The sequence below is a fragment of the Rhinatrema bivittatum genome, chromosome 5 (assembly GCF_901001135.1).
Source record: "Rhinatrema bivittatum chromosome 5, aRhiBiv1.1, whole genome shotgun sequence".
NCBI lineage: Eukaryota > Metazoa > Chordata > Amphibia > Gymnophiona > Rhinatrematidae > Rhinatrema > Rhinatrema bivittatum.
Genome location: NC_042619.1, coordinates 106,271,470 through 106,297,601, shown reverse-complemented (window position 1 = coordinate 106,297,601; position 26,132 = coordinate 106,271,470). Strand labels below are relative to the sequence as shown.

At 40.7% G+C, this 26,132-nt stretch overlaps 2 protein-coding genes across 10 annotated transcripts in view; one reads left to right on the top strand and one right to left on the bottom strand.

Moving 5' to 3' along the window:
* The window catches only part of NBEA (neurobeachin), a 2,460,099-nt gene that overhangs the window by 669,599 nt on the left and 1,764,368 nt on the right, over nucleotides 1-26,132 (bottom strand). The window lies entirely within an intron of this gene.
* On the top strand, nucleotides 22,514-24,246 carry MAB21L1 (mab-21 like 1). The gene has a single exon (XM_029602698.1). It carries the CDS (start codon nucleotides 22,642-22,644, stop codon nucleotides 23,719-23,721), a length of 1,080 nt encoding a protein of 359 aa, XP_029458558.1. The 5' UTR covers nucleotides 22,514-22,641; the 3' UTR covers nucleotides 23,722-24,246.

Below are 26,132 nucleotides of genomic sequence, written 5' to 3'. Positions count from 1 at the left end.
TTGAGACGGGACTAAGCAAGATTTCTCGTAATTGACAAGAAACCCTAAGGAAAGGAGTGTTTGAATTGTCAATTTTAGGGAGGATTGAGCTATGTGTTGGGAGGGGGCCCTGATTAGCCAATCGTCCAGGTAGGGGTAGACGTGGACACCTTCCTTCCTTAGGAATGCTGCTACCACTACGAGACATTTGGTAAAGACTCGTGGGGCAGAAGCGAGACCGAAAGGTAGGACACGGTATTGATAATGGTTGTGGCCTACAAGAAACCGCAGATATTTGCGATGGGATTGTGTGATCGCAATGTGGGTATAAGCGTCCTTGAGGTCGAGAGAGCACAGCCAATCCCCCTTTTGCAACAGAGGGAGCAAGGCGCCCAGGGTTACCATCTTGAATTTTTCTTTTTGCAGATACTTGTTGAGGGTCCGAAGGTCCAGAATTGGACGTAGCCCCCCTGATTTCTTTGGTATTAGGAAGTATCTGGAATAGAATCCTTTCCCTTGTTGACAAGGAGGGACGGGTTCTATAGCATTTGATTGTAGAAGAAGGGATACTTCTTGATGTAATTGAGTAAAATGGTTGGTTAGACTCCATGCCTGAAGGGGCGGGGAGTCTGGCGGAAGTGTTATGAAATTGAGGTGGTAACCCTGTGCGATAATTGCTAGCACCCACTGATCTGAGGTGATCTGTTTCCAACGGTGGAAGAAGTGGAACAGTCGACCCCCCACAGGGATGTGTGGAAGAGGGAGATGGCATGTGCTCAATACAGGGAAGTCAAAGGCCCGCCGTAGGCCCAGGAGGTGGGGCTACAGTAGGTCTTTGCTTTCTCGGCTGACGAGGCTGAGGCCTGTTAGAGGACCATGCAGGACGAGCCCTAGTTGACGGAGGGTAGTAGCGACGTGGTCGAAAGAATGACTTCTTAGAGTCCTTCTTTTGCGGTTGCTTGGAGGTCACCTCAGGTGGGACAGATGAGAGTTGTTTCAACGTCTCATGGTGGTCTTTTAACTCCGCCACAATCTGTTGAATTTGCTCTCCAAACAAATTGTCGCCTAAGCAGGGCAAATCAGCAAGACGATCTTGGACTTCTGGGCGAAGGTTGGATGACTTTAACCAAGCCCAATGTCTGGCTGAGATGGCTGTGTCTGAAACCTTTGTGGACGCATCGAATATGTCATAGGCAGTCCTAATCTCGTGCTTCCCTGCCTCAAATCCCTTGTGAAGAAGGGCTTGAAGCTGTGGTTGGTATTGGTCCGGCAATGTGTCAGCATAGTCTTGCATCTGCTTAAAAATGGCTCTGTTGTATTGAGTCATGTAAAGTTGATATGAAGCTATGCGTGAAATCAACATAGCTCCATGATACACTTTCCGTCCTACACTATCCAGGAACTTGTTGTCCCTGGTAGGTGGGGTAGAAGAATGCGGCTTAAGACGCTTGGCCTTCTTCTGCGCGGACTCAACCACAACAGAGCGATGATCCAGTTGAGGTTTTTGGAAACTTGGTGCTGACTGGACAAGGTATGTGGAGTCAGCTTTCTTGTTAACTGGTGACACCGATGAAGGAGATTCCCAGTTTTTCTTGAGCAGATCCAAAAACACCTGGTGTATAGGGATGGAAGCGATGATTTTTGGAGCATCCAGAAATTGAAGTAGTTCCATCATCTGGTGTCTGTCATCAGCTTCAGATTGTAGTTGAAAAGGTACAACTTCTGACATCTCTTTCACAAAATTAATGAAAGATAGATCCTCAGGAGGAGATCTTTTTCTACTCTCTGTAGGAGATGGTGGCGAAGGCAGATCTGTGTCAGAAGAGGTATCATCATCATCACCCCAGGTATCGTAGGGATCATGTGTGGCTTGTAGCCCTGATGGACCTGGCTGAGGCTCTGAAGGCATCGATGGAAACCGAGGTGGAATCGGTGCGGTAGGTGGAACCAGAAATGGCATCGATGGCTTCGGTGCTGCCGATGGAATCGGTGCCTGGCGCGGAATCGATGGAGCCGAAGGATAAATCGGTGGAGATATACCAGAAGGTACCGATGGAACTACCCCGGAAGGGGGAATTCGAAACGGTGTTTCTCCTGCCGATGAGAAACCAGTCGGAGACGGTGGTATTGTCGATGGCACTGGAATCACCGATGGAAGGGCCGTCATGAGTGCCTCCATGCGGCTCAGTAGCGGTGCTAGCGCTTGTATCAACGGCTCGGTGGTCGGTTCCCTCCTCGGTGGCGAAGCCGGTGCCGGCGTCGGTGCCGGGGGCGGCACTGGAACCGGTGCCGGAGACGGTGCCAATGGAGGTTGTAATTTCTTCATCGCTTTCTCGATGGCCTCCTGGACCAGCCGGTCCAGTTCTGCCCGGAGACCAGGGGTAACCATACCCGGCTCGACGGGAGAGGGAGGCTGAGGCAGGGCCGGAGGGACCACCGTAACCGGTGGGATCACGGCCCCCACACCCCGAGAGGGTGAGGGTTTCCTCGATGCCGGCGAACGAGACATGGAGGGCGTCCGGTCTGTTCGCGGCTTCTTTGTCGGTGGCTCGGCTTGAGCAGAGGTCGATGGCTGTGGATCCTCGACAGGCCGAGACTTATGCCGTCGATGGCGGTGCTTTTCTTTCCGATCCCCTCGCCCATCCGGGGAAGGGACGGGAGTCGACGGCCGAGAAGCGATCGATGGCGGACGGTCACCGGAGGGTTGACGATGATGGTACAACTTCGACGGTGCCGGTTCCGATGACGTCGATGCTATTGATGGCGTTGGGGTTGGTGCATGGAAGAGGAGCCCCATCTTCTCCATCCTGGCTTTGCGACCCTTGGGTGTCATTAAGGCACATTTGGTGCAAGTCAGGACATCATGCCCACTACCCAAACACATTACACAAACCCTGTGGGGGTCTGTGATGGACATAGTCCGGGTACAATCCGGACAACGACGGAACCCCGTTGCCATGGCTGGAAGCCAAAATTTAGGCTGGGGATCGGTAAGTGTCCACAGGCCTCGAGGGCCAAATTCGACTGCAGTCGATGGAAGAAGGCAAAAAACTTACCGGGTTCCGTAAGATGACTAAAAAATTTGTCGAAGGGAGACCCCTGAGGGGCAAATTTTCTTAGGAAATTAATTTCCAAATTCCTGTCAGGAACGTGGTAGAGAGCTCCTTTCACCGCGTGGCAACTGCTGCGCGGAAAAAAGAAGACTGAAGGGAGACCCCTGCTGGCTGCAGGGTCAGTGCCTTGCTGGGCATGCCCAGTAGGGGCCAGTCAAAGTTCTGTTTAAACTTTGACAGAAGTTTTCCGTGGTGGGCTCCATCCTCGATGTCACCCATTTGTGAGGACAACCATCCTGCTTGTCCTGTGAGAAACCAAGTATCCCTGTTTTCTGTGTATGTGGGACAGCAGAGCTCGTGAGAAGCATTGGGTACAGTCGAATTGGCCTCCAAGATCTGACCTCAAACCTGGTGAACCAAACATTCTACATGAGCCACTTGTTGACGGAAAGAACATCATATTCCCACCTCTGCATGTACAACTGGGTATCATGAAGCAATTTGCTAAAGCTTTGCCAACTGAAGGAGACTGTTTCAAGTATTTCATTTTGGCATTCCCTAGCCTGTCGTTTGAAAAGAAAAAGGCCAGTGTGTTTGACAGTCCACAGATTCAGCAGCTCATTAAAGATGAACATTTCATCGGGACAATGTCAGAACTCCAAAAGAATGCTTGGTTGTCATTTAAAAACCTTGACAAGCACTTTCTTGGAAATACATGAGCACAGAATTACACCAAAATTGTCCAGAAACTCTTGGAGAGCTTCAAAATGCTTCATTGAAACATGAGCATCAAGGTGCATTTTCTGCATAGCCATCTTGCTGACTTCCCAAAAAACCTTGGTGCAGTCAGTGATGAGCAAGGTGAACGATTCCACCAAGATCTGAAGGTCATGGAGGCACGGTATCAGGGTAGATGGGATGTACATATGATGGCTGACTATTGTTGGAGCATCAGGTGAGACTGTCCACAGATTGAACACTGCCGGAAAAGCTATAAGCGTTAATTTTTACCTTAATATGTATGTTTGGTAGCAGAACTTTACTACTTGTATACAATTTGACTTACAATAACAATATATAACCTTTGTATGAATGAAATAACTCTAAATAAACAGTATATTCAGGTAATTTTTTTCTTTTATTTCCTTTGTATGTACATTTTGTATGATTTTTGGGATGAAGGGAGGGTATCCTGTACCTTAAAAAGTTGACATGATAGAGAAAAACTGCGGTCATTTTTGGATTCAGATGTCAAAAGTTAATCAAAAACAAGTGTCAGATCTAACTCAACGAAAACTGTGTTCCCCAGTGTAATATATTCTGGTAATTGCTGGTACAGCACCAATTTCAAAATAGTAAAATTCAGTATTCTTAAATTAGGTCTTCTCATTGCATTCTCTAAACTCTCCATTTTATTCAAATATAGAGATTCCGATCTTACTAGATTATTATGAACAGTTTCAAATTGAGAAATCCTTGTGTCCAAATCTTTCATTTGGGAATCTATGGAAAGAACTTTAGATTCCAGATTCTGTGATCTAACAGTATTTTCTCTCAGCATGACTGTTAAAGAATTTATAGCTTTTTCCATTGATACTAAAACAGACCAGATAGTATCCAAAGTAATAGTTTGTGGTCTGTCTAAGGGAGGATGGAAAATCACACATACCTCTGGTTCTTTCCCCCCTACTTCCATGGGGTTTCCATTGCCTATGTGATGAAGCTGTCTAACCACCAAAAGGCCCTTGGAGCCTTGAGTAGTAAGACTTTTCGAATGCAATGGTATCTCACCATTCAATTTGCTCCTCCACCCGATTGGTGTTTTTGTCATCCAGAACGTCTGTGGTTTTAAACGGCGGCAGTGGGGCTAACGGTGCACCGGGACTGAGAGATGTTTCTTCGGCCTGGAAGCTTGGCATTTGCTGCTCGACGGCATTTCCTGCAGCCCCTCACTCTGGTGTAACTTGTATGGGCCCTGCGAGGTTGCCTGGAATCGTGAATCGAAGTCGATGTCAGGGAATCTCTCACCTTAGCTTTCCTTTTTGTATGGGGCATTGCAAGAAATATAAATTTTAGAGGTATAGAGAAAGCTATGATGAAATCTTTCAGAGAGAGCATTAGTGTGTTCTCTAGACGGTGGCCATCTTGATTTCCCCCATTTGACTGTTTTGAGAGATAGTATACAAAGATAAATACTTCTTTCTGTAGTTTTCAACACAAAATTACTATTTATTTGCTGATTTTAACAATGAATATGGCATGTTTAAAAGATTGGACACCCTTTCAGTAAGTATTTTGTAACACCTCCTTTGGCAGAAATAACAGCTTCCAAGAATTTTCTGTAGCCAGTTAAAAGTCTTTCTACTCTTGCTTTTGAAATCTTTTCCCACTCTTCCTTGCAGAAATCTTCTAACTCAGAAATTGTCATAGGTTTGCTTTCAGGCACTGCATGTTTGAGATCTCACCACAGATTTGTAATAATACTCATGTCTGGGGACTGTAAAAATCATTTCAAAACCTTTGTGTTTCTTTCTTGTAAGTACTTCATGGTTGATTCTGAGATATGTTTTGGATCATTGTCTTGCTGAAATATTCTACCTCTTTTCTACTTCAATTTCTTCACCGACTATGGTTCTTTAGCTTCCAGAATGTGTCAATATTTAGTTGAATCCATTCTTCCTTCCACCTGTACAATATTTGCTGTGCCCTGGGCTGCCACACAACCTCAAAGCATAATAGATCCACCCTCAGGCTTAATAGTTGGTAAGGTGCTTTTTTCTCCAAATAGGGCTTGGATGGTTATGGCCATAAGAACATAAGAAAATGCCATACTGGGTCAGATCAAGGATCCATCAAGCCCAGCATCCTGTTTCCATCAGTGGCCAATCCAGGCCATAAGAACCTGGCAAGTACCCAAAAACTAAGTCTATTCCATGTTACCATTGCTAATGGCAGTGGCTATTCTCTAAGTGAATTTAATAGCAGGTAATGGACTTCTCCTCCAAGAACTTATCCAATCCTTTTTAAAACACGGCTATACTAACTGCACTAACCACATCCTCTGGCAACAAATTCCAGAGTTTAATTGTGCGTTGAGTAAAAAAGAACTTTCTCCAATTAGTTTGAAATGTGCCCCATGCTAACTTCATGGAGTGCCCCCTAGTCTTTCTACTATCCGAAAGAGTAAATAACCATTTCACATCTACCCGTTCTAGACTTCTCACGATTTTAAACATCTCTATCATATCCCCCCTCAGTCGTCTCTTCTCCAAACTGAAAAGTCCTAACCTCTTTAGTCTTCCCTCATAGGGGAGCTGTTCCATTCCCCTTATCATTTTGGTAGCCCTTCTCTGTACCTTCTCCATCACAATTATATCTTTTTTGAGATGCGGCGACCAGAATTGTACACAGTATTCAAGGTGCGGTCTCACCATGGAGCGATACAGAGGCATTATGACATTTTCCGTTTTATTCACCATTCCCTTTCTAATAATTCCCAACATTCTGTTTGCTTTTTTGACTGCTGCAGCACACTGAAACGACGATTTCAATGTGTTATCCACTATGACACCTAGATCTCTTTCTTGGGTTGTAGCACCTAATATGGAACCCAACATTGTGTAATTATAGCATACGTTATTTGTCCCTATATGCATCACTTTGCACTTATCCACATTAAATTTCATCTGCTATTTGGATGCCCAATTTTCCAGTCTCACAAGGTCTTCCTGCAATTTATCACAATCTGCTTGTGATTTAACTACTCTGAACAATTTTGTGACATCTGCAAATTTGATTATCCCACTTGTCGTATTTCTTTCCAGATCATTTATAAATATATTGAAAAGGAAGGGTCCCAATACAGATCCCTGAGGCACTCCACTGTCCACTCCCTTCCACTGAGAAAAATGTCCATTTAATCCTACTCTCTGTTTCCTGTCTTTTAGCCAGTTTGCAATCCACGAAAGGACATCGCCACCTATCCCATGACTTTTTACTTTTCCTAGAAGCCTCTCATGAGGAACTTTGTCAAAAGCCTTCTGAAAATCCAAGTATACTATATCTACCAGTTCACCTTTATCCACATGTTTATTAACTCCTTCAAAAAAGTGAAGCAGATTTGTGAGGCAAGACTTGCCCTGGGTAAAGCCATGCTGACTTTGTTCCATTAAACCATGTCTTTCTATATGTTCTGTGATTTTGATGTTTAGAACACTTTCCACTATTTTTCCTGGCACTGAAGTCAGGCTAACCGGTCTGTAATTTCCTGGATCGCCCCTGGAGCCCTTTTTAAATATTGGGGTTATATTTGCTATCCTCCAGTCTTCAGGTACAATGGATGATTTTAATGATAGGTTACAGATTTTTACTAATAGGTCTGAAATTTCATTTTTTAGTTCCTTCAGAACTCTGGGGTGTATACCATCCGGTCCAGGTGATTTACTACTCTTCAGTTTGTCAATCAGGCCTACCACATCTTCTAGGTTCACCGTGATTTGATTCAGTCCATCTGAATCATTACCCATGAAAACCTTCTCCATTACGGGTACCTCCCCAACATCCTCTTTAGTAAACACCAAAGCAAAGAAATCATTTAATCTTTCCGCGATGGCCTTAACTTCTCTAAGTGCCCCTTTAACCCCTCGATCATCTAACGGTCCAACTGACTCCCTCACAGGCTTTCTGCTTCGGATATATTTAAAAAAAGGTTTTACTGTGAGTTTTTGCCTCTACAGCCAACTTCTTTTCAAATTCTCTCTTAGCCTGTCTTATCAATGTCTTACATTTAACTTGCCAACATTTATGCTTTATCCTATTTTCTTCTGTTGGATCCTTCTTCCAATTTTTGAATGAAGATCTTTTGGCTAAAATAGCTTCTTTCACCTCCCCTTTTAACCATGCCGGTAATCGTTTTGCCGTCTTTCCGCCTTTCTTAATGTGTGGAATACATCTGGACTGTGCTTCTAGAATGGTATTTTTTTAACAATGACCATGCCTCTTGGACATTTTTTACTTTTGTAGCTGTTCCTTTCAGTTTTTTTCTAACAATTTTTCTCATTTTATCAAAGTTTCCCTTTTGAAAGTTTAGCACGAGAGCCTTGGATTTGCACACTGTTCCTCTTCCAGTCATTAAATCAAATGTGATCATATTATGATCACTATTGCCAAGCAGCCCCACCACCGTTACCTCTCTCACCAAGTCCTGTGCTCCACTGAGAATTACATCTAAAATTGCTCCCTCTCTCGTCGGTTCCTGAACCAATTGCTCCATAAAGCTATCATTTATTCCATCCAGGAACGTTATCTCTCTAGCGTGTCCCGATGATACATTTACCCAGTCAATATTGGGGTAATTGAAGTCTCCCATTATTACCACACTACCAATTTGGTTAGCTTCCCTAATTTATCTTAGCATTTCACTGTCCGTCTCACCATCTTGACCAGGTGGACGGTAGTATACTCCTATCACTATAGTCTTCCCCGACACACAAGGGATTTCAACCCATAAAGATTCAATTTTGTATTTAGTCTCATGCAGGATGTTTATCCTGTTGGACTCTATGCCATCCCGAACATAAAGCGCCACACCTCCTCCCGAGTGCTCCTCTCTGTCATTGCGATATAATTTGTACCCTGGTATAGCACTGTCCCATTGGTTATCCTCTTTCCACCATGTCTCTGAGATGCCAATTAAGTCTATGTCATCATTCACTGCTATACATTCTAATTTTCCCATCTTACTTCTTAGACTTCTGGCATTAGCATACAAACATTTCAAAGTTTGTTTTTGTTTGTATTTTCATTCTGCTTTTTAATTGATAGGGATAAGTTAGAATTTTTTAGCTCAGGTGAGTTTTTAGTTACAGGCACTTGGTCTATTTTTCTAATTATTGGAACTTCACTGTCGGGATGCCCTAAGTCTAATGCATCATTAGTATCCTTTGAAGATACCTCTCTCCGAACCATGCGCTGCTGAGCGACTGTCGGCTTTCCCCTTTATTCTAGTTTAAAAGCTGCTCTATCTCCTTTTTAAAGGTTAGTGCCAGCAGTCTGGCTCCACCCTGGTTAAGGTGGAGCCCATCCCTTCGGAAGAGACTCCCCCTTCCCCAAAAGGTTCCCAGTTCCTAACAAAACTGAATCCTTCTTCTTTGCACCATCGTCTCATCCACGCATTTACACTCCGGAGCTCTGCTTGCCCCTGGTGACCTGCGCGTGGAACAGGGAGCATTTCAGAGAATGCTACCCTGGAGGTTCTGGATTTAAGCTTTCTACCTAAGAGCCTAAATTTGGCTTCCAGAACCTCCCTCCCACATTTTCCTATGTCGTTGGTGCCCACATGTACCACGACAGCCAGCTCCTCCCCAGCACTGTCTAAAATCCTATCTAGGTGACGCGTGAGGTCTGCCACCTTCACACCAGGTAGGCATGTTACCAAGTGATCCTCACGCCCACCAGCCACCCAGCTATCTATATTCCTAATAATCGAATCACCAACTATGACAGCTGACCTAACCCTTCCCTCCTGGGCAGTAGGCCTTGGGGAGATATCCTCAGTGCAAAAGGACAATGCATCACCTGGAGAGCAGGTCCTTGCTACAGGATCCTTTCCTGCTGCACCTGGTTGGTGCTCTCCCATCATGAGACCTTCTTTCTCCAAGGCAGCACCAGGGCTGCCAGTCTGAAGTTGGGACTTGACTACTATGTCCCTGAAGGTCTCATCTATATATCCCTCTGTCTGCCTCAGCTCCTCCAGGTCTGCCACTCTAGCCTCCAGAGATCGGACTCGTTCTCTGAGAGCCAGGAGCTCTTTGCATTACATGCACATGTACAACTTCTCACCAGTGGGTAAAAAATCATACATGTGACACTCTAGGCAAAAGACAGGGAAGCCCCCCTCTTGCTGCTGAACTGCTGCCTTCATCTCAATTTTGATCAGTTCCTAGTTAAGTTTTAGGTTGCTATGGGAGTAGGAATGTGTCTAACGTCCTTTAAATGTATTAGTGAATTCACTATGTGTCTGATAGTGGCCTACCGGGTTCTGATCGAATTCTCAATAAAGTTTTTGTTGAGTTTTTTTTTTTTGTGAAAGTGGCACCTGCCTATAAATTAAGGGATGAGCTAGGGGTGGGTGGGCAAGGGGTGGGAGGGTTGGGAAATACAAACAGTTTAACTTCAGTTAGTCAGCCTGAGTGACTCACTGCTCTCTTGATTAACAAATGTTGGTCCCTATTCAAACCCAATCACACTACCTCAACACCTTTCCAAGGTGAGTAACTGAGCTGAACTATTCAACTTTTTTACTTAGGTATACACTGCTCCTAGCTTATTTCTAGCTTCTGGCTACTTTTTGGGTTGGTGGGTTGTTTTTTTTTGTGTGTGTTTTTTTTTTTTCAATACAAACACTCAGTTAGTATTAAATACAAACACTCAGTTCTTTAAAAGTCTGGAGAACACTCAGTTCTGCAGACTTTTAAAAATAAACACACTACCTACTGCTACCTTATTGACTGGCTAATTAAAAATACAAACAGTCTAACTTGTTTATTCACTGCCTACCTACTGCTACCTTATTGACTGACTATTTAAAAATACAAACAGTCTAACTTGTTTATTCACTGCCTTTCTGACTATTAAAAGCACAAACACACTAAATAATATTCCGAAATAGTTAACTTTGCCCCAATACTTTTAAAAAAGACAATGTCCCAAGCAAAGACTTTAATGATTCCTTTCAGCCACCAGCAAGGTGATCCTCTCCTCTCAGTGTTCCCACTTTTCATTTCATCAGTCCAAATCACTTTGATCCAAAAAGTTCCAAGCTTATCAAGGTTTTGTTTTGCATACTTCAGCTGATGACTTTTGTGATGAGGTTGTAGAAAAGGTTTCCTTCTGACATCTCTCCCATGCAGATCATTGTTGTATAATTAACACTGTACTATGGACCTTTGGGCAACTACTCCAATATGAACTCAACTTTTCAGCAAATTGTTTCAGTGATTTGTGGGTTCTGTTTTGCAGAAATGATCAGATATCAGGCAGTTCTATTAGAGATTTTTCTTGGTCTTCTACATCTTGCCTTGACTTCAACGATTCTATGTAATTTCCAATTCTGATCAATGCTTCTGCCAGTTGACATAGCTAGCGAGAGGCCTTTAGAGATTTTTATATAGCCTTTCCCTTCTTTGTAAATGTGTATTATCTTCATTTTCAAATCACAGCTGCAGCTTAGAGGAAGTTGAAAGTAGACAGAACAACAATCACAGCCTGAGAGTGTCAGGATTTCTCGACTTGGGGTACATTGCCCCAGGAGTGGTACAGGACTGCACGGAAGGATGCTGGGCAGGTCTTCCATTTATACAGCCCCCTCCCCTACAGGTTGAATCCATGAGTTCTGGGGCCAGTAGATCTTTGCTGCGGCAATATAACATGGTGAATCTATTCAGGTGGGAGCTGGTCAGTCTGGAACAAGACTGGATGGCTGGTAGTCTGGAGCAAGGCTGGACAGGCTGGGTAGTCTGGAGCAAGGCCTGGACAAGCTAGATAGTCTAGAGTAAGGCGTGGACAGACTAAGTAGTCTGGAGCTTGAGTAATGTGTACAGGAGCAGAACACAGAGCGGAGACTGGGACTGAACACAGATACACAGAGGATGGAACTGGCAAGGACTAGAACTAGGAACAGGCTGGGGAAAGACAATACATAGGCAAGACAGGGAAAGGATACTAAGACTAAGATTAAACAAGGCAACATAGGACAAAAAGCACAAAGTCTGAAGGCAGTGACACAAAAAGCCTGTAGGCCACTAAGCAAGGAGAGGCCTAGAGAGGCCACAGAGTGAGAAATAAGGTAAGGTCAGGCCCAAAGGCCACAGAGCAAAGCAAAGCAAGAAGTGAGAGCAGTCCTGAAGGCCACAGGAAAAGGTGCAAGGGAGCAGAAGGTATGAGGGCAATGAGCAGGGGTCAAGAAGGCCTGGAGGCCACAAGGTAGGGCAAGGCCTGCATAGGCCACGGGGCAAAGAGCAAGAAGGCTCGGAGGCCACATGGCAAAGCAAAGCAATGAGCAAGAAGGCCCAGAGACCACAAGGCATGTCAAGGAACAGCAGCCAGGTCAAAAAGCCAAGGGTGACTCCATGAGAAGGCAAGGGTACAATGGCAGGGCTGGTTTACATAGGGCAGGAACTTGAGTGTGGTGTGAGCAGTGAGGAGGGGCTTTGCAAAGCTGGAGGCCAAGATCACTGAGGACTCCTAATGGAATGGAAGCTGTAAGACAGACTGAATCAGAAGGCCATTGAGAAGATGGCTCAGATAGCTTTGAACAGAGCTCCCTGGAGACCTTTGCAGTTAGGGAGGTGCATTGTATTCTGAATCAGGGTACAATGAGGCTGCACAGCAGACAAAATCATTAACAGTGGGGCAGATTTTATAAATCTGCGCAGGCGCGAACAAGAGTATGCGGGATTTTAATAGATACGCGCGTAGCCGCGCGTATCCATTAAAATCTGGGGTCGGCGCGCGCAAGGCTGCCCAAAATCGGCAGCCTGCACGTGCTGAGCCGCGCAGCCTGCCTCCGTTCCGTCCGAGGCCGCTCCGAAATCAGAGCGGCCTCGGAGGGAACTTTCCTTCCACCCCCCCGCACCTTCCCTTCCCTTACCAAACCCCCCTGGCCCTATCTAAACCCCCCCACACCTTTGTCGGCAAAGTTACGCCTGATTCCAGCAGGCGTAACTTTGCGCACGCCGGGACAGCTGCCGCTCTCCATGTTCCGGTCCGGGGGCTGGTCTGGAGACCGCGGCCATGCCCCCAGAACGCCCCCGGGCCGAAACCACGCCCGCGGCGCTGCCCCCGAAACACCTGCGTCACTCGTGACAAGCCCCCGAAATGCCGCATCACTCCCGGCACGCCCCCGACATACCCCCCCGACACACCCCTCCATGCGCGTCCTGGGGCTTGCGCAAGCCGCCGAGCCTATGCAAAATAGGCTCGGCGCGTGCAGGGGGGGTTTGGGGTAGGTTTTGGGGGGGTACGCACGTATCTTACACGCGTACCCCTTTGAAAATCTACCCCAGTGAGATTTGAAGGGTCAAAGTATTTGTTGACCATGGAATTGTTTGCACCTGATTGACTGAAGGCCTAATGAGTCAACTTTTTTGGGCCTTCTTAACAACCTGTAGCATTCACAGTTGCCATGTATGAAGACCTCTTTAGGATGAAATATTCCTTAAGCTAACATGGGTGTTCTTAGATATATATAGAATGGGTTATAGAAAAGATTAATAGGACAACTTTATAGATGTTTTTATAAAGTGCTGTTTAACTTTGTACCATGTAGAGGTTGTGTCAGCTTTTATTTACTTAGAAATTCTTTGAAACATACTTTTGCATACAACTATACCTGCCTCCCAAATTTTTGAGGATCCTTTATAGATGTGGTTTTTCCCATGCACATTTTTCATTAGCATAAAATGGTATACATTCTAGAGATGTGCATCGTTTTTTGTGTTTGTGTCGTTCTTCGTTTTTCGGCTGCCATGGAAAATGTCGTTTTTTTCGGTTCGGGTCTTTTTTTTTCGCGAAAAATCGATTTTTAGTTAGTGCGCGCTAACTCCCCGTTAGCGCGCGCTAACTCCCTGTTAGTGTGCAGTAACAAAAACCGTTAGATTTTGTTACTTTTTGTTACTTTTTGTTAGTTTTTGTTAGTGCGCACTATGGGAGTTAACGCGCACTAACGGGGAGTTAGCGCGCACTGACTCCCGTTAGTGCGCACTAATCAGAAAAACGAATTTTTGCGAAAAAACAGGAAAATCCTGAATTTTTTCAGGCTCCCTGAAACATGCCGAATTGGACAATTTCGTTGCAATTTTCCAATTCGGCAAAAACGAATGCACATCTCTAATACATTCTACTTTCAAGAATATTTTCCCGTCAAAATTTCCTGAAGTCCTAAATAGATTTGCGATCTAGTTTCTCTTTTATTTGATCTATATATTTAATTTTAAAAAGCAAAAACAAAAAAATACCATATTAATTTCCCACACTGTATCTTAAAGATTTTCAGCTAGCCATATAGTTGAATTGAAATTTTTTTTGGGAAAGAAGGGAGAAAATCAATAAAGATACTTAAAGGTGAATTTTAAAAGCCATACACATGCCAAAACCAGCATATGGGTATATATCCATACATGCGCATGTCCACTTGATATTATAAATCACCAACATATGCACACAAGTACTGATGCATGAATATCATGACTTGCGAAAAAAGGGGCGGAATGTGGGTGAGGCATGAATGTCTAAGGTGAGGCCAAGTTATGCGCATATGTAGCTACGTGCCTGGGCGCATATCCAGGTTCATTTCAGTGAAAAGTTACTTCGGCTATGGAGGAGGTGTAAGTCTGAATAAAACTATTTTCAGGCATCTATGAAGTGCTTGAGAGGTATGGGTTAACTGGGGGGATGCAAGCTAAATAACAGAGGGGTTTTGAGGACCTAGCTACAGACTAGACAAACTGATGGATGAGCTGGTGAAACTGGTCATGTCCTGGACGAGCGCCTGTTCTAAAATCCCTCACTTGCGCATCTGAAAGCCAGCATTTCCCTGACATACATGTACACGACTAAAACAGCAAGCACGCATACACGCACCTGGCCTATTTTATAATGTGTGCGTATCTGTGCACAGGATATAAAATTGCAGTGCATCTGGCTGCATGCCCATATATATGTAGTATCTGGAAGCCTGCATGCCTATTTTAAAGTTACCGCCCCTATGTGGTTTAAACACTGAAATAAATTCAAAGATTGAAATGGCCAAGTTTGAGTAATATTAAATTGGCATTCATTCATTGTTACTAATGACTTGTATGAAATAATTTTAGAAATTGAACATTTTCCAAGGAAAAATAAAGCATGGGGAAATTTTGACCTATATAGAATAATAATCTGTTTTCTCTACCACATGCCACAATGCCTTTGATACATGTTAAGGGCCAGATTTAAGACGTATGCGCGGAAGTACATTTGTGCGCGCAACCCGGCGCGCACAAATGTATGCCCGACTTTATAACATCTACGCGCAGCTGCACGCATGTTATAAAATCCGGGGTCGGCGCGCGCAAGGGGGTGTACACTAGTGCACCTTGTGTGCGCCGAGCCCTATGGGAGCCCCGAAGGCTTTCCCCATTCCCTCCGCCCCCCCCCTCCTTCCCTCCCCTCCCCTAGCTAACCCTCCCCCAACCTTTATTTTACAAGTTGCGCCTGCCTCCAGGCGCAAGATCCCCCAGCCTAGCAGCCCTATGGAGGTCTCCGGCCCTACCCCCACCCCGGACTGCCCCGCCCCTTTTTTCAAGCCCCGGGACATGTGCGCGTCTCTGGGCCTATGCAAAATAGGCTCGGCATGCATAGGGCTTTTAAAATCTGCTCCTAAGTTTCTAAATAAAATGGCTTGCAGTTCCATTGCTCTCATGTTCATCAAAGAAGAAAGAGAGCAGCCTTGTTAAATCTCCCTCTGCAAAAGAAAAGACTTGGATATAATGTCATTGAAAAGAATTTTGCTGAAGGGCATTTATTGAGTGTTTGTATTATATCTGTGAAAATTTCTCAAAATTCAAATTTATCTAAAATATAATTTAAGAAGCTCCATTCTACCCTATTGATGAATTGATGAAATAGCAATTTTCATCAATTCTACCCTATTGATGCTCCATTCTACCCTATTGATGAATTGATGAATTGATGAAATAGCAATTTTCAATGCAGAAATGGACTTTCAAAATTAGATCTAAGATTTTTCTGAAATTATTTATAGATGAAAAGCTCTACTTTCAAGTGCAACATAGGTGCCATTTAATATTTGATCACAAAGTGTAAAATGCTATGTTACTTTCATATTCAAGACCCAGAAAAACATACACTTCAAAATGGTAACATTTAAATTGTCCTTTTATTTATCTTCCTTCTCTTTAGCTGTATTTTCTAACAAGAAATTTAAATTAACAAAGGCAAAGTGAAAATAGAAAAGTGCTGAGAATGTAAAAAGTAAATGCATATAAAACATTAAAAACAAAGATAATTGGACAATGTAGCATAGTACATACTACAAAAATATATGAAATCTGAAACTGTTTACCAGGTTCTGTTTCATCTTTACTAAGCTTATTGTGTATCCCTCAAGCAACTTCTTTGACCTCCTTATCCTTGTGTTCAACTTCTCTCTGTTCACCATAATCTTTCATTACTTAGGACCTGATTTCTCAATGTTTTTCCCAAATCATGGGCCAATGTTAAGAACTATTGATGAACACTTCAAATGTATGCTCCTTGAGGGGAGGGACCTTTCAGCTTTCATGAACATGACTGCATACTGCTAAGTTTAGATGGTGCTCTATTAACATTATAATAATTTTGTGTTTATATATTGGTAGAATACAACCCAGTCATATATGCAGAGGTGGGAATATAATGTTCTTTCTGTCAACAAGTGACTCATGTAGAATGTTTGGATCACCAGGTTTGAGGTCAGAACTTGGAGGCCAATTCGACTGCACCCAATGCTTCTCACGAGCTCTGCTGTCCCACATACCCAGAAAACAGGGATACTTGGTGTATCCACGTTGCTGACCAAGAAGGAAGCAGACCATTTTAAGGTCAACACATATGATTCAATTGTGCTTGTGATATTGCAACAGATCAATGACTCTCTCTCTCTTCATAGTCTTCACGAAAACAAACTGAATGGCCAATTTGTATTCTACCAATATATAAACACAGAATTTTGTATTCTACCAATATATAAACACATATCTGAGGGCTGTATATATAACAACAAAGGGAGAAGGATATCAGAATTGCTTTACAGTATCCATTTAAATGAAATTTTAATCTAATGAAGAATGGCAATTCCTGTATTTTGATAGTCTCATCTTTGCTAAATTATATATCTCTCTACTATTATTTTTACCCACTAAAATAAGTCTTTTGTAAGACATTATCCTTCTGCAATGGGTGTTCTAATAAATACTACAAAAAAATAAACCGTACGGCATAATTAAAACTCACGGAAAAATTAAGTATACATGATTTTTTTCAAAGAAGTGCTTAGCTAATTTCAAATAATATCCAAATGATTAAAGTTGTTTTCACATTATAATATTAGAATACATTAAAAAGACATGGTCATGTCCATTTTAACATGAAATTAAAAAACCTTCACACACTTGAATGTTAGCAATTGACAAAACAACAATTCTGTTTTTATTAGTTTTCTCTCCTGTCTTCTTCCTCATTTGAATCATTAAAAAAAATTTCACTATTGCTATGAGTCAAGTCTTAATGGCTTTGTTACAATATATTTTCATCTTTCTACAAAATTCAGGCATATGCACATGAAAGAGTTATGCTGGTTTTGCTTTTAATCTTATTTTTGTGCTACCATAAATACTAGAAAAATTACAGTTAACATCTCATAAAGAACCAAAAAGTAGAAACAAATGTAAAACTGCCAAGGCAGTGGGCCTCACCATCATAGAGATATTTTAGTATCATATTAGAGAAATGTAGAGAAAAATATTTTTAAAATGTCCAAAAGTGATTCTAACTACAATCAAGTTACGATAAAAAGAAAATATACCTAGATTCCAATGTAATGGACACAATTACCTCCTTTTATCTATGTTGTTAAAATATTTTTGCTTTTATACTACATTAGATTTCATTCTGAAGCAGTCACAGTGCAAATATGCAATGTACTGTCAAGTTACATTACAAAGAAAGATTCCACCTCTGACTTTATATGATGTGACACTTAAGCCAAACACTCTGCAAATATCTGTCTTTAATTTCTCTAGTGTAAGAAAAGAAATTTATTATGGTTGGCATGCTGAGATGATATAGATAAAATAGCCTGGACACACAAAAAATATTAAGAGCCCAGAAATCATAGAAGATGCAATGAGCTTTCACACCCATTCCTACAAGAAGGATAAATAATTTAATAAACATAAATTCATATTATTCTTTTCTCCCTAGTGCAACAGATATTAAAAAATAAAATTTCAAAATTACCAATGTTTCTACCATTAGAAAATTAAAGACTGAACACCACTATAGTTAAGTACTGAGAAAAATATCAAATGTATAGTTCATAAGTGTTCTCACATAAGTTCTAAAAAACCAACATATTTTCCCACATGAAAGGATAGTGCTGCTAATTTTTTTTTCAAATTAAGTACCTGATTCACTAAGGGTTTTTTTCCATAGTCACAAAATGGAAGAAAAGCATTAATTAATCTGGCCCCAATTGTTTATGGACTAAATAATATAAGAATCTTATATAAGAACCATACATTTTTTTCTAGCTATTAAGAAACGTATGTTCTTTGAAATAAATGAATTATAAGAACCAATTCAGCAGCTGAAGTACCAGAAATTGTTCAAAAACAGTTAACAAAATCATGGTCAATTCTAAACAGATCAGATTTTTTCTTAGGCTAAAGACATTCAGACCTAAATATTTCAATCTGTATTTAAAGCATCCCTTTTTGTCACTATTTTTGGGTTAGACTCATTTTACACTATTATGTGTAATATTCCAATTTTTAGTGCATATAAAAAATGTTGACACTGCTATAATTTAAAGTCATTTCATAATAAACATTGTATTCCTTCAAATATGTGAGTACTTTGTCCTAAAACAGTAATTTTCAGAATTTATAAAATAGCCCATTAAGCTTATTTACATCTGTTAAATTATTACGATTATATTATTCCTTTTGCCCTAAACTTTGATAGTAATTTTGTATAATTTAGAATAAATAATGGTTCACTTTTTACAACATTGATTGAAGATATGGACTTTAGGAAACAGAGCTTTAAATGTATTTTGAATGTAATTAAACCTCATGCAGCATTTAAATTAGTAAATCTGTATATAATATTCTGGAATTCTGAAATATTTGATTATATTTATCACTTTAAAAAATCCAAATATTTCTATGTCAAAAAGTTACATCTTAAGAGCCATTCAAGGAAAAATATATGCATCTTGCCTTTTAAAGAAGTGTCTAAAAATCAATGGCATCAGGGATGGGCAATTCCAGTTCTCTACTACCTCTAACTGGTTGGGATTTCAGGATAATTCTGATGAATATGCATGAAATGGATTTGCATACAACTGAGGCAGAGTGACTGCAAATCTGTCTCATAGATATTCATTAGGGATATCCTGAAAACCTCAGGATTTAGGGACTCTCCAGGATAAAAGATGTCTATCTATTCCTAGTTTACATTATACCTTTAAAGAAAAGAATCTGGAAATAATATGGGGCCATGATGCTTTATTTCCAAAAAGCAAAACTTGAAAAATGACTGAATGAATAAAAGAACTTCAAATAGTTATGCTCTAATAAGGTCACTGTAAACTGTAAAGTGGCTATTTTCTTTAGAAAAAAATGTAATACTGAATGATGAAGCTGGTCAAGCTTTAAATCTAGAAAATAAGCAACAGCAGATTATGAGATTTTTGGAAAATGAGAATTGTTGGAGCTTTATATAAGATTTTATAAGATCTGCATAAATATCTAATGCACGTGGCATCAATGTGTTTCCAAAATGTGGGGGAGAAGTCCGGTGGTTTGCAAATAAAGGAATTTGTCATAAAACGTTTCCCCAAAGACACCCAACCAAACTAGCTGTTTCTCTTTGTTTTATGGATAATTTCAACTCCAGTAATTCTATTAATTTGTTCATGTTAAGTTCTAAATTTAAAAAGTTGAACTCCTTTCATTACAGGAAGCCTTTAGTTCAAGAGTTGGATTTAATTGGCTCATCGTTTTTAAGCAAACCGATTTCATTTGACTAGAGGGAAAGGAAAGAATAATATATAAACAGAGAGAATTCTTTGAGCATAGGTTTGTAAGATACTGTATTGTAGGTGAAGATGAGAGCAGATTTAGTCTGTTCTTTCAGTGCTAGTGAGAAAAGGGCGAAAAGCATGAGCTTTCCGATCGTATGTACTAAGATATTTCCCCAAACACACACTAGAGAAAACCTTTGGTACATCTGGCAAGGTTAGTCCCAACATAGCTTAGTCACCAAGCCTGAGAGAAAAAAAATGCGCACAGCATTTTATAAGACCCTGACCCTAGCTAGCCCTGGCGAGACGCGCGTTACTCGCCCTTCAGCCAGGAGCCAGGACCATAGCACCAAGAAGCGAGCGCACCCCACTGCATTTCCTCAGGGAATAGGAAGCAGCACGATGCAGCAGAAACACTTTTATAGCACCGGCCCCTTTGAATTTCCACACATATACACACACTAATGTCTAAAAATGTTTAAACATGCAGGCTTTTTTAGGACGGCATATACAAAAATATTAGCATACCTTCTAAGACGATGGCAAAGAAAAGCAGTGTTTATAGAATTTGCTACCAAACCAGGCATTTGGGATTCATTTTAGAGGGAACGTGCGAAAATGCACTAGATTCCTAAAAAAGGAATACCATATAATGGCTATTTGTTCTCATATATTTGAAAATAATATTGTAATATTGTTAGGTGACACCCTCAACATAAATCAATTTTCACTGATATGCTGCTGCGACGGGTGTGTACTTTTTTTTTTTTAAGCTAATACATTTTAATGAACGCACCAACTCCGAAAAGTTATACACTCTGTTCTTGGGGGGGGGGGGGGGGGGGGGGGGGGGGGGGGGGGGGGGGGGGGGGGGGGGGGGGGGCTGATGTTTGCATCGGGAAAGAAGCCCTCATCATCAAGCAACCACTGTGCAATACAGAAATCTCTACATACCAGTTTTTAACAGAAGTAGCACTAAATACAATAATTCACTGAATTTATTTACTAAGTTAATTAGAATATCAACAAAATAATTTTTTTTCGCTAAAAAGGCAGATGAGGCACCAAGCCTTTGGCATTCATGATTCTGGCCTAATTTCCTTTAAATACCAATAAGGAATAGATTTCCGAGTGCATCTACAATTTTAGTAAATATGTAAAGCAATCGTAAAAAACAGCAAACCGGCAGAAATCCAAGGGCCTCTGCACCACGACTTCCTATATTTCAAATTAGAGTTTAAGAAATCTAATCCCTTTTCACAAATCAACACTACCAAAAAATCAAATCTTCCAACTGTCTGATGAACTGTCTCTCAGGACATATACAATCCCTAAAGTCCCTCACGCGTGGTTTGTAAAGCAAACTCTCACGAAAACAAACTGTCCAGTTTACGAAAATATTCACATACATAATTTTAAAAGTATATCAGGAATCACAGACAAGTGGGAGGCATTTAAGAAAACGAGGGGCGGGATTTAAAAACCCTAGCGCACATATTTACACTAAATACCTACTATTTGACTTCTGAAACTGCATCTGTAAAGAAACTGTCAGTTATGTTTAGCGATTTGTACTTCCCATATTTCCTTCAGCATCCACGAATTTATCCCATAGAAAAACTGGGCACAGTGTACCCGAGGTGCATAACTAATACTGAACAGATCTGAGACGAACATTCACTACATTTGAATTAGTACAACACACTTTTCTGATGGTATTTGTATATTGCTCTCTCCCCGTTTTTGTGCACTTCTCTTTAAAGGCAGGCAATAAAAACGATTTAATATATAAAAATAAAATGTTATTCCAGCAAACGCCAAAATGATATGTCGTGTTCCTTAGAAAAACCCTGGCCAGTTCGAAAGACGAAAGCTCTAACCTGGTTACAGAGAACTATCAGGAGAAAACAAAAACATGATTTGATGCCAAGTGCGATCTAATGAATTTACTTCTGTCCCTTAATGAAAAAGTACCAGCCAAGATTACCAGCTGATTGATGTCCATTAATACACCTGAATTCACAACTCATCTTTAGATAAACAAGGTTACAATACAGAAGAGCATGTTTTGCCAAATCCTTTCAAAACGTCAATATACTTCAAGCTGCACTGTAAACTGAGATTCTCCTTCGATTTCCAAATGTATAGGTGGTTTGGGTGGTTTCTGGCAGCTCGCTACCTTTAGTTTGTGTATATACAAGAAGGGGATTAATGAGCTGAAGGCAGTGACGAGCCCGGTGGCGATTGGCTGCTCGCCTGCCTGGCCCAGCCTTTATCATTTCCACACGAGTGCATCTGGGCTCTTATACAAACCAACAGCAGCCTCCTCCCTCTAACACACATACGCACTCACACCGGCAGGCAAGCTGCACTTTTCCGCCTTCCGATTAACAGCTCGGCCTACAGTGATTACAGAAAACATAAATAAATACGAAGAGGTTGTATTTGGACTACTAGAAGCCCGACTGCGTCTTAGTTCTCAACTTTTTGTTCTTACTGCTGGTGAAAAGGATGACCTTATTGCTTTTGTTCACGGAAGGAATCTAAACAGCCCAGTTCATTTTCATACATCTGAATTCAAAAGATTAAAGGAATAGAAAAGGCATCCCAGAAAAGCACATCAAGCCTACTGAAAGTCATTCTGCTTGTTCTTAAAGGGCTGCAGCCTATTTTCCTTCGAAGTTGGCTCCAGTCTCACCAGCCGCATTGGATCCCTCAGCATACTGCGAGACTCCGGTATACAATCCGGATCTCTGCCCCAACATGATCGCGGCCCAGGCCAAGCTCGTCTACCATCTCAATAAATACTATAATGAAAAATGTCAATCGAGGAAAGCGGCTATTGCAAAAACTATCAGAGAAGTCTGTAAAGTAGTCTCGGACGTACTGAAGGAAGTAGAGGTGCAGGAGCCCCGATTCATTAGCTCTTTGAATGAGATGGATAACCGCTATGAGGGGCTGGAAGTCATTTCCCCCACTGAATTTGAAGTGGTCCTCTATCTAAACCAAATGGGGGTGTTCAACTTTGTGGATGACGGCTCTTTGCCTGGCTGCGCCGTATTAAAGTTAAGCGATGGCAGAAAAAGGAGCATGTCCCTATGGGTGGAGTTCATCACGGCTTCTGGTTACCTCTCTGCTCGCAAAATAAGGTCCAGATTTCAAACTCTGGTGGCTCAAGCAGTGGATAAATGCAGCTACAGAGATGTGGTGAAAATGGTGGCAGACACCAGTGAAGTGAAACTGAGAATCAGAGACAGATATGTCGTGCAGATTACCCCAGCGTTTAAATGCACAGGGATCTGGCCAAGGAGTGCTGCTCACTGGCCCCTTCCTCACATCCCCTGGCCGGGACCCAATCGAGTAGCAGAGGTTAAAGCTGAAGGATTTAACCTTTTATCCAAGGAGTGCCACTCTCTAGCAGGCAAACAGAGCTCAGCCGAGAGCGATGCCTGGGTCTTGCAGTTTGCAGAAGCTGAGAACAGGCTACAGATGGGCGGCTGCAGGAAAAAATGTCTTTCTATTCTCAAAACTTTACGGGATCGTCATCTTGAATTGCCTGGGCAGCCACTCAATAATTATCATATGAAGACTCTGGTTTCCTATGAGTGCGAAAAGCATCCCAGAGAGTCGGACTGGGACGAGTCTTGCTTAGGCGATCGACTGAATGGGATTCTACTACAGCTAATCTCCTGCCTTCAGTGTAGGAGATGCCCACATTATTTCTTACCAAATTTAGACCTATTTCAGGGCAAACCTCACTCTGCTCTAGAAAATGCAGCTAAACAGACATGGCGACTGGCTAGGGAAATACTTACCAATCCGAAAAGTTTAGAAAAACTTTAGAGGTCAAACATGTGCCAAAATAGGCTACTCTGCTAATATTCACAAAGTTTCAACTTTCCTTTAGAAATCGATTAAATGGCCCCGTTTTAAAATACAAATGATGTTCCCATTAAAATAATACATTTAATTTGTACTTCCCTCTCCAAAATAGCAACTCTGATCTTAAAAAGATTTTACTTTCCTCCTGAAAAATGTTTAACATCAGGAAAAAGTCTCCTGTAATTTAAACTGATTTTGAATCGGTCTGCCTAGAAACAATGGATTATAACAAACATCAGTATTTTCTTTTGTAAACACATTTTTGATTGCAAGCTATATGGATATGCCAACTGAACAAAATTCTGTGTACATCTTTATTTGTATCAAATATTGTGATCTCACATTGTCTTTGAAATTGTGGATGTTGGTGTTTTGTGATTTGGTGAAGAAAAGTTACATTTCCATTTTGGATACTTCAGGACATTTTCTGCTACAGAAGATACCATAAAAGGTAGATTTTTATCATGGTACATTTGTTAATTGTCTTTTGAAGTGTCTAAACTTAAAAGTTTACATTTTTCGTTTCAAAGATATTGTTTGTTCTATTGCTAACATTCCATAAATATACTTGAAATGTTATTTAAATATATTAAAAAGAAAATTCGGATTTTGCTTATATGATAACGCTTGAATGGAATTATATATTTCAAAATGCACTTGAAATACACTGGATTTTGTGATTTAGATTTTAATCTGTTGCTGATTTTATTTAATTACAAGCTAATAAATGAAGTTAAATACATTTTGTTATGCGTTTCAATAAAGGATCAAATTTTCTTTCTGAAAATCAGTCAAAATCAGGACAAATAATACTAAGTATTATATCACTTACACTACATAATTGTTCAATGGGAAGTTTTAATACCATCATAAACAATTCTGTAGAGAAGAAAACATAGGGGAAATGAATGCTATAGTATTAGTTGTTAAAGACCATCAACAAATCTGTCAGGATCCAGTGCAGTAATTAATAGTGTAACACCTTTTACAGCCTCCTGAAAACAAATCTACTTTGGGAAGATTTACCACATTAAGGTTGCAGGGTTATGAGTACTCATTGGGTAGAAACACACACAACATAAAGCTACTGCCAAGCGAGAAAGGGGATTGATTTCTGAGAACACACGTTTGAGGTTTCTAAGCAAGGAATAAAACAAGGTAATGTTTATAGATTTAAAAGATGGGCTGTCAGTATTATGAATAATATTAGTTCTGACCTGGAGCAGCATTAATTTATGAAATAAAAAGGCTACCTGAATCTTATGGAATCAGATAGCCAACCAACTCTTTCCCTTCTCCTTTCAAAGCAGAAGGAACTAATTCAGAATATAAAAGATACAAGTCAACCTGCAAGACATATTTAAAAACATTGCCTGAACTAAATAACAGCAAAAACAACACAATGCATAATAGACATTCCAAAAATAATAAAACGCTACATTTTCCTATGTGCCTACATAGTCCACGAGTATAAATGGAAAATCGTAGAAAAACGGCAGTTTAATCGCCTCAGAAAATATTTAAGATTAAATCGTTTCAACATTACAGTGTTATAGAATAAGCTACCCTCAATATGAAATACAGCTGCCACAACCATTATGAATTATTGAATGCCATTACAGATCTAATCTTATTTACAATTAAAAGACTTTTTCTTTACATCTTCTAGAAAGATTTATAAAGAACATGGTTGCAACCTTAAACACATTTTAAGTTATACAAATACATAGAATCCTATTTAAAATAGATTCATGAAGAATTTGTCCATAACAATTTCATGGTAATAATGCTGTTAGGCATGTTATGTATTGTTCAGTTTTGAAATCCCAGAAAATAAAATGTTCCATTTTAATTATAATAGCAAAACAAATTCAAGGTTTTACACGGACTGTGGACAGTAAATAGTTATGCCTAATTTATAATTTAAAACAAAATCTAAGATTTTCAGTTAAGCAGTACTTTACAGACCTATTCAGGAGCCATTACCTAAGGGGCAACACACACAGACAAAAAATTAAAAAAAAATTTAGAAAATATATATTAATTATATTGTTAGTTTTTTCAAATGCAAGGCATAGCTTGTTGAAATAAATGATTCAATAAAATTCACTGTAAGAAAAAGGCATCACATGTGAAGAAATATAGGAAAGCTGGTGTCTCAAGGGATTTTAAAACTATTGGTTTTCCTAAATCTATCCATATTCACACAAAGGCATTCAATAAAAATTGTTAAAAAGTATGCCAGATATAATAAAGAAGATTTACACAGCATTAATACATTCAGCTTCCTTCATAATAATACATATTAAGTAAGTTAAGATTAATTCAATTATGATAGATAAGATAAAGGCAATTATTGACTAGTTACTATA

Bases quoted from the DNA above. Each gene is read 5' to 3' on its own strand.
- MAB21L1 (XM_029602698.1), top strand. From the start codon at position 22,642: ATGATCGCGGCCCAGGCCAAGCTCGTCTACCATCTCAATAAATACTAT.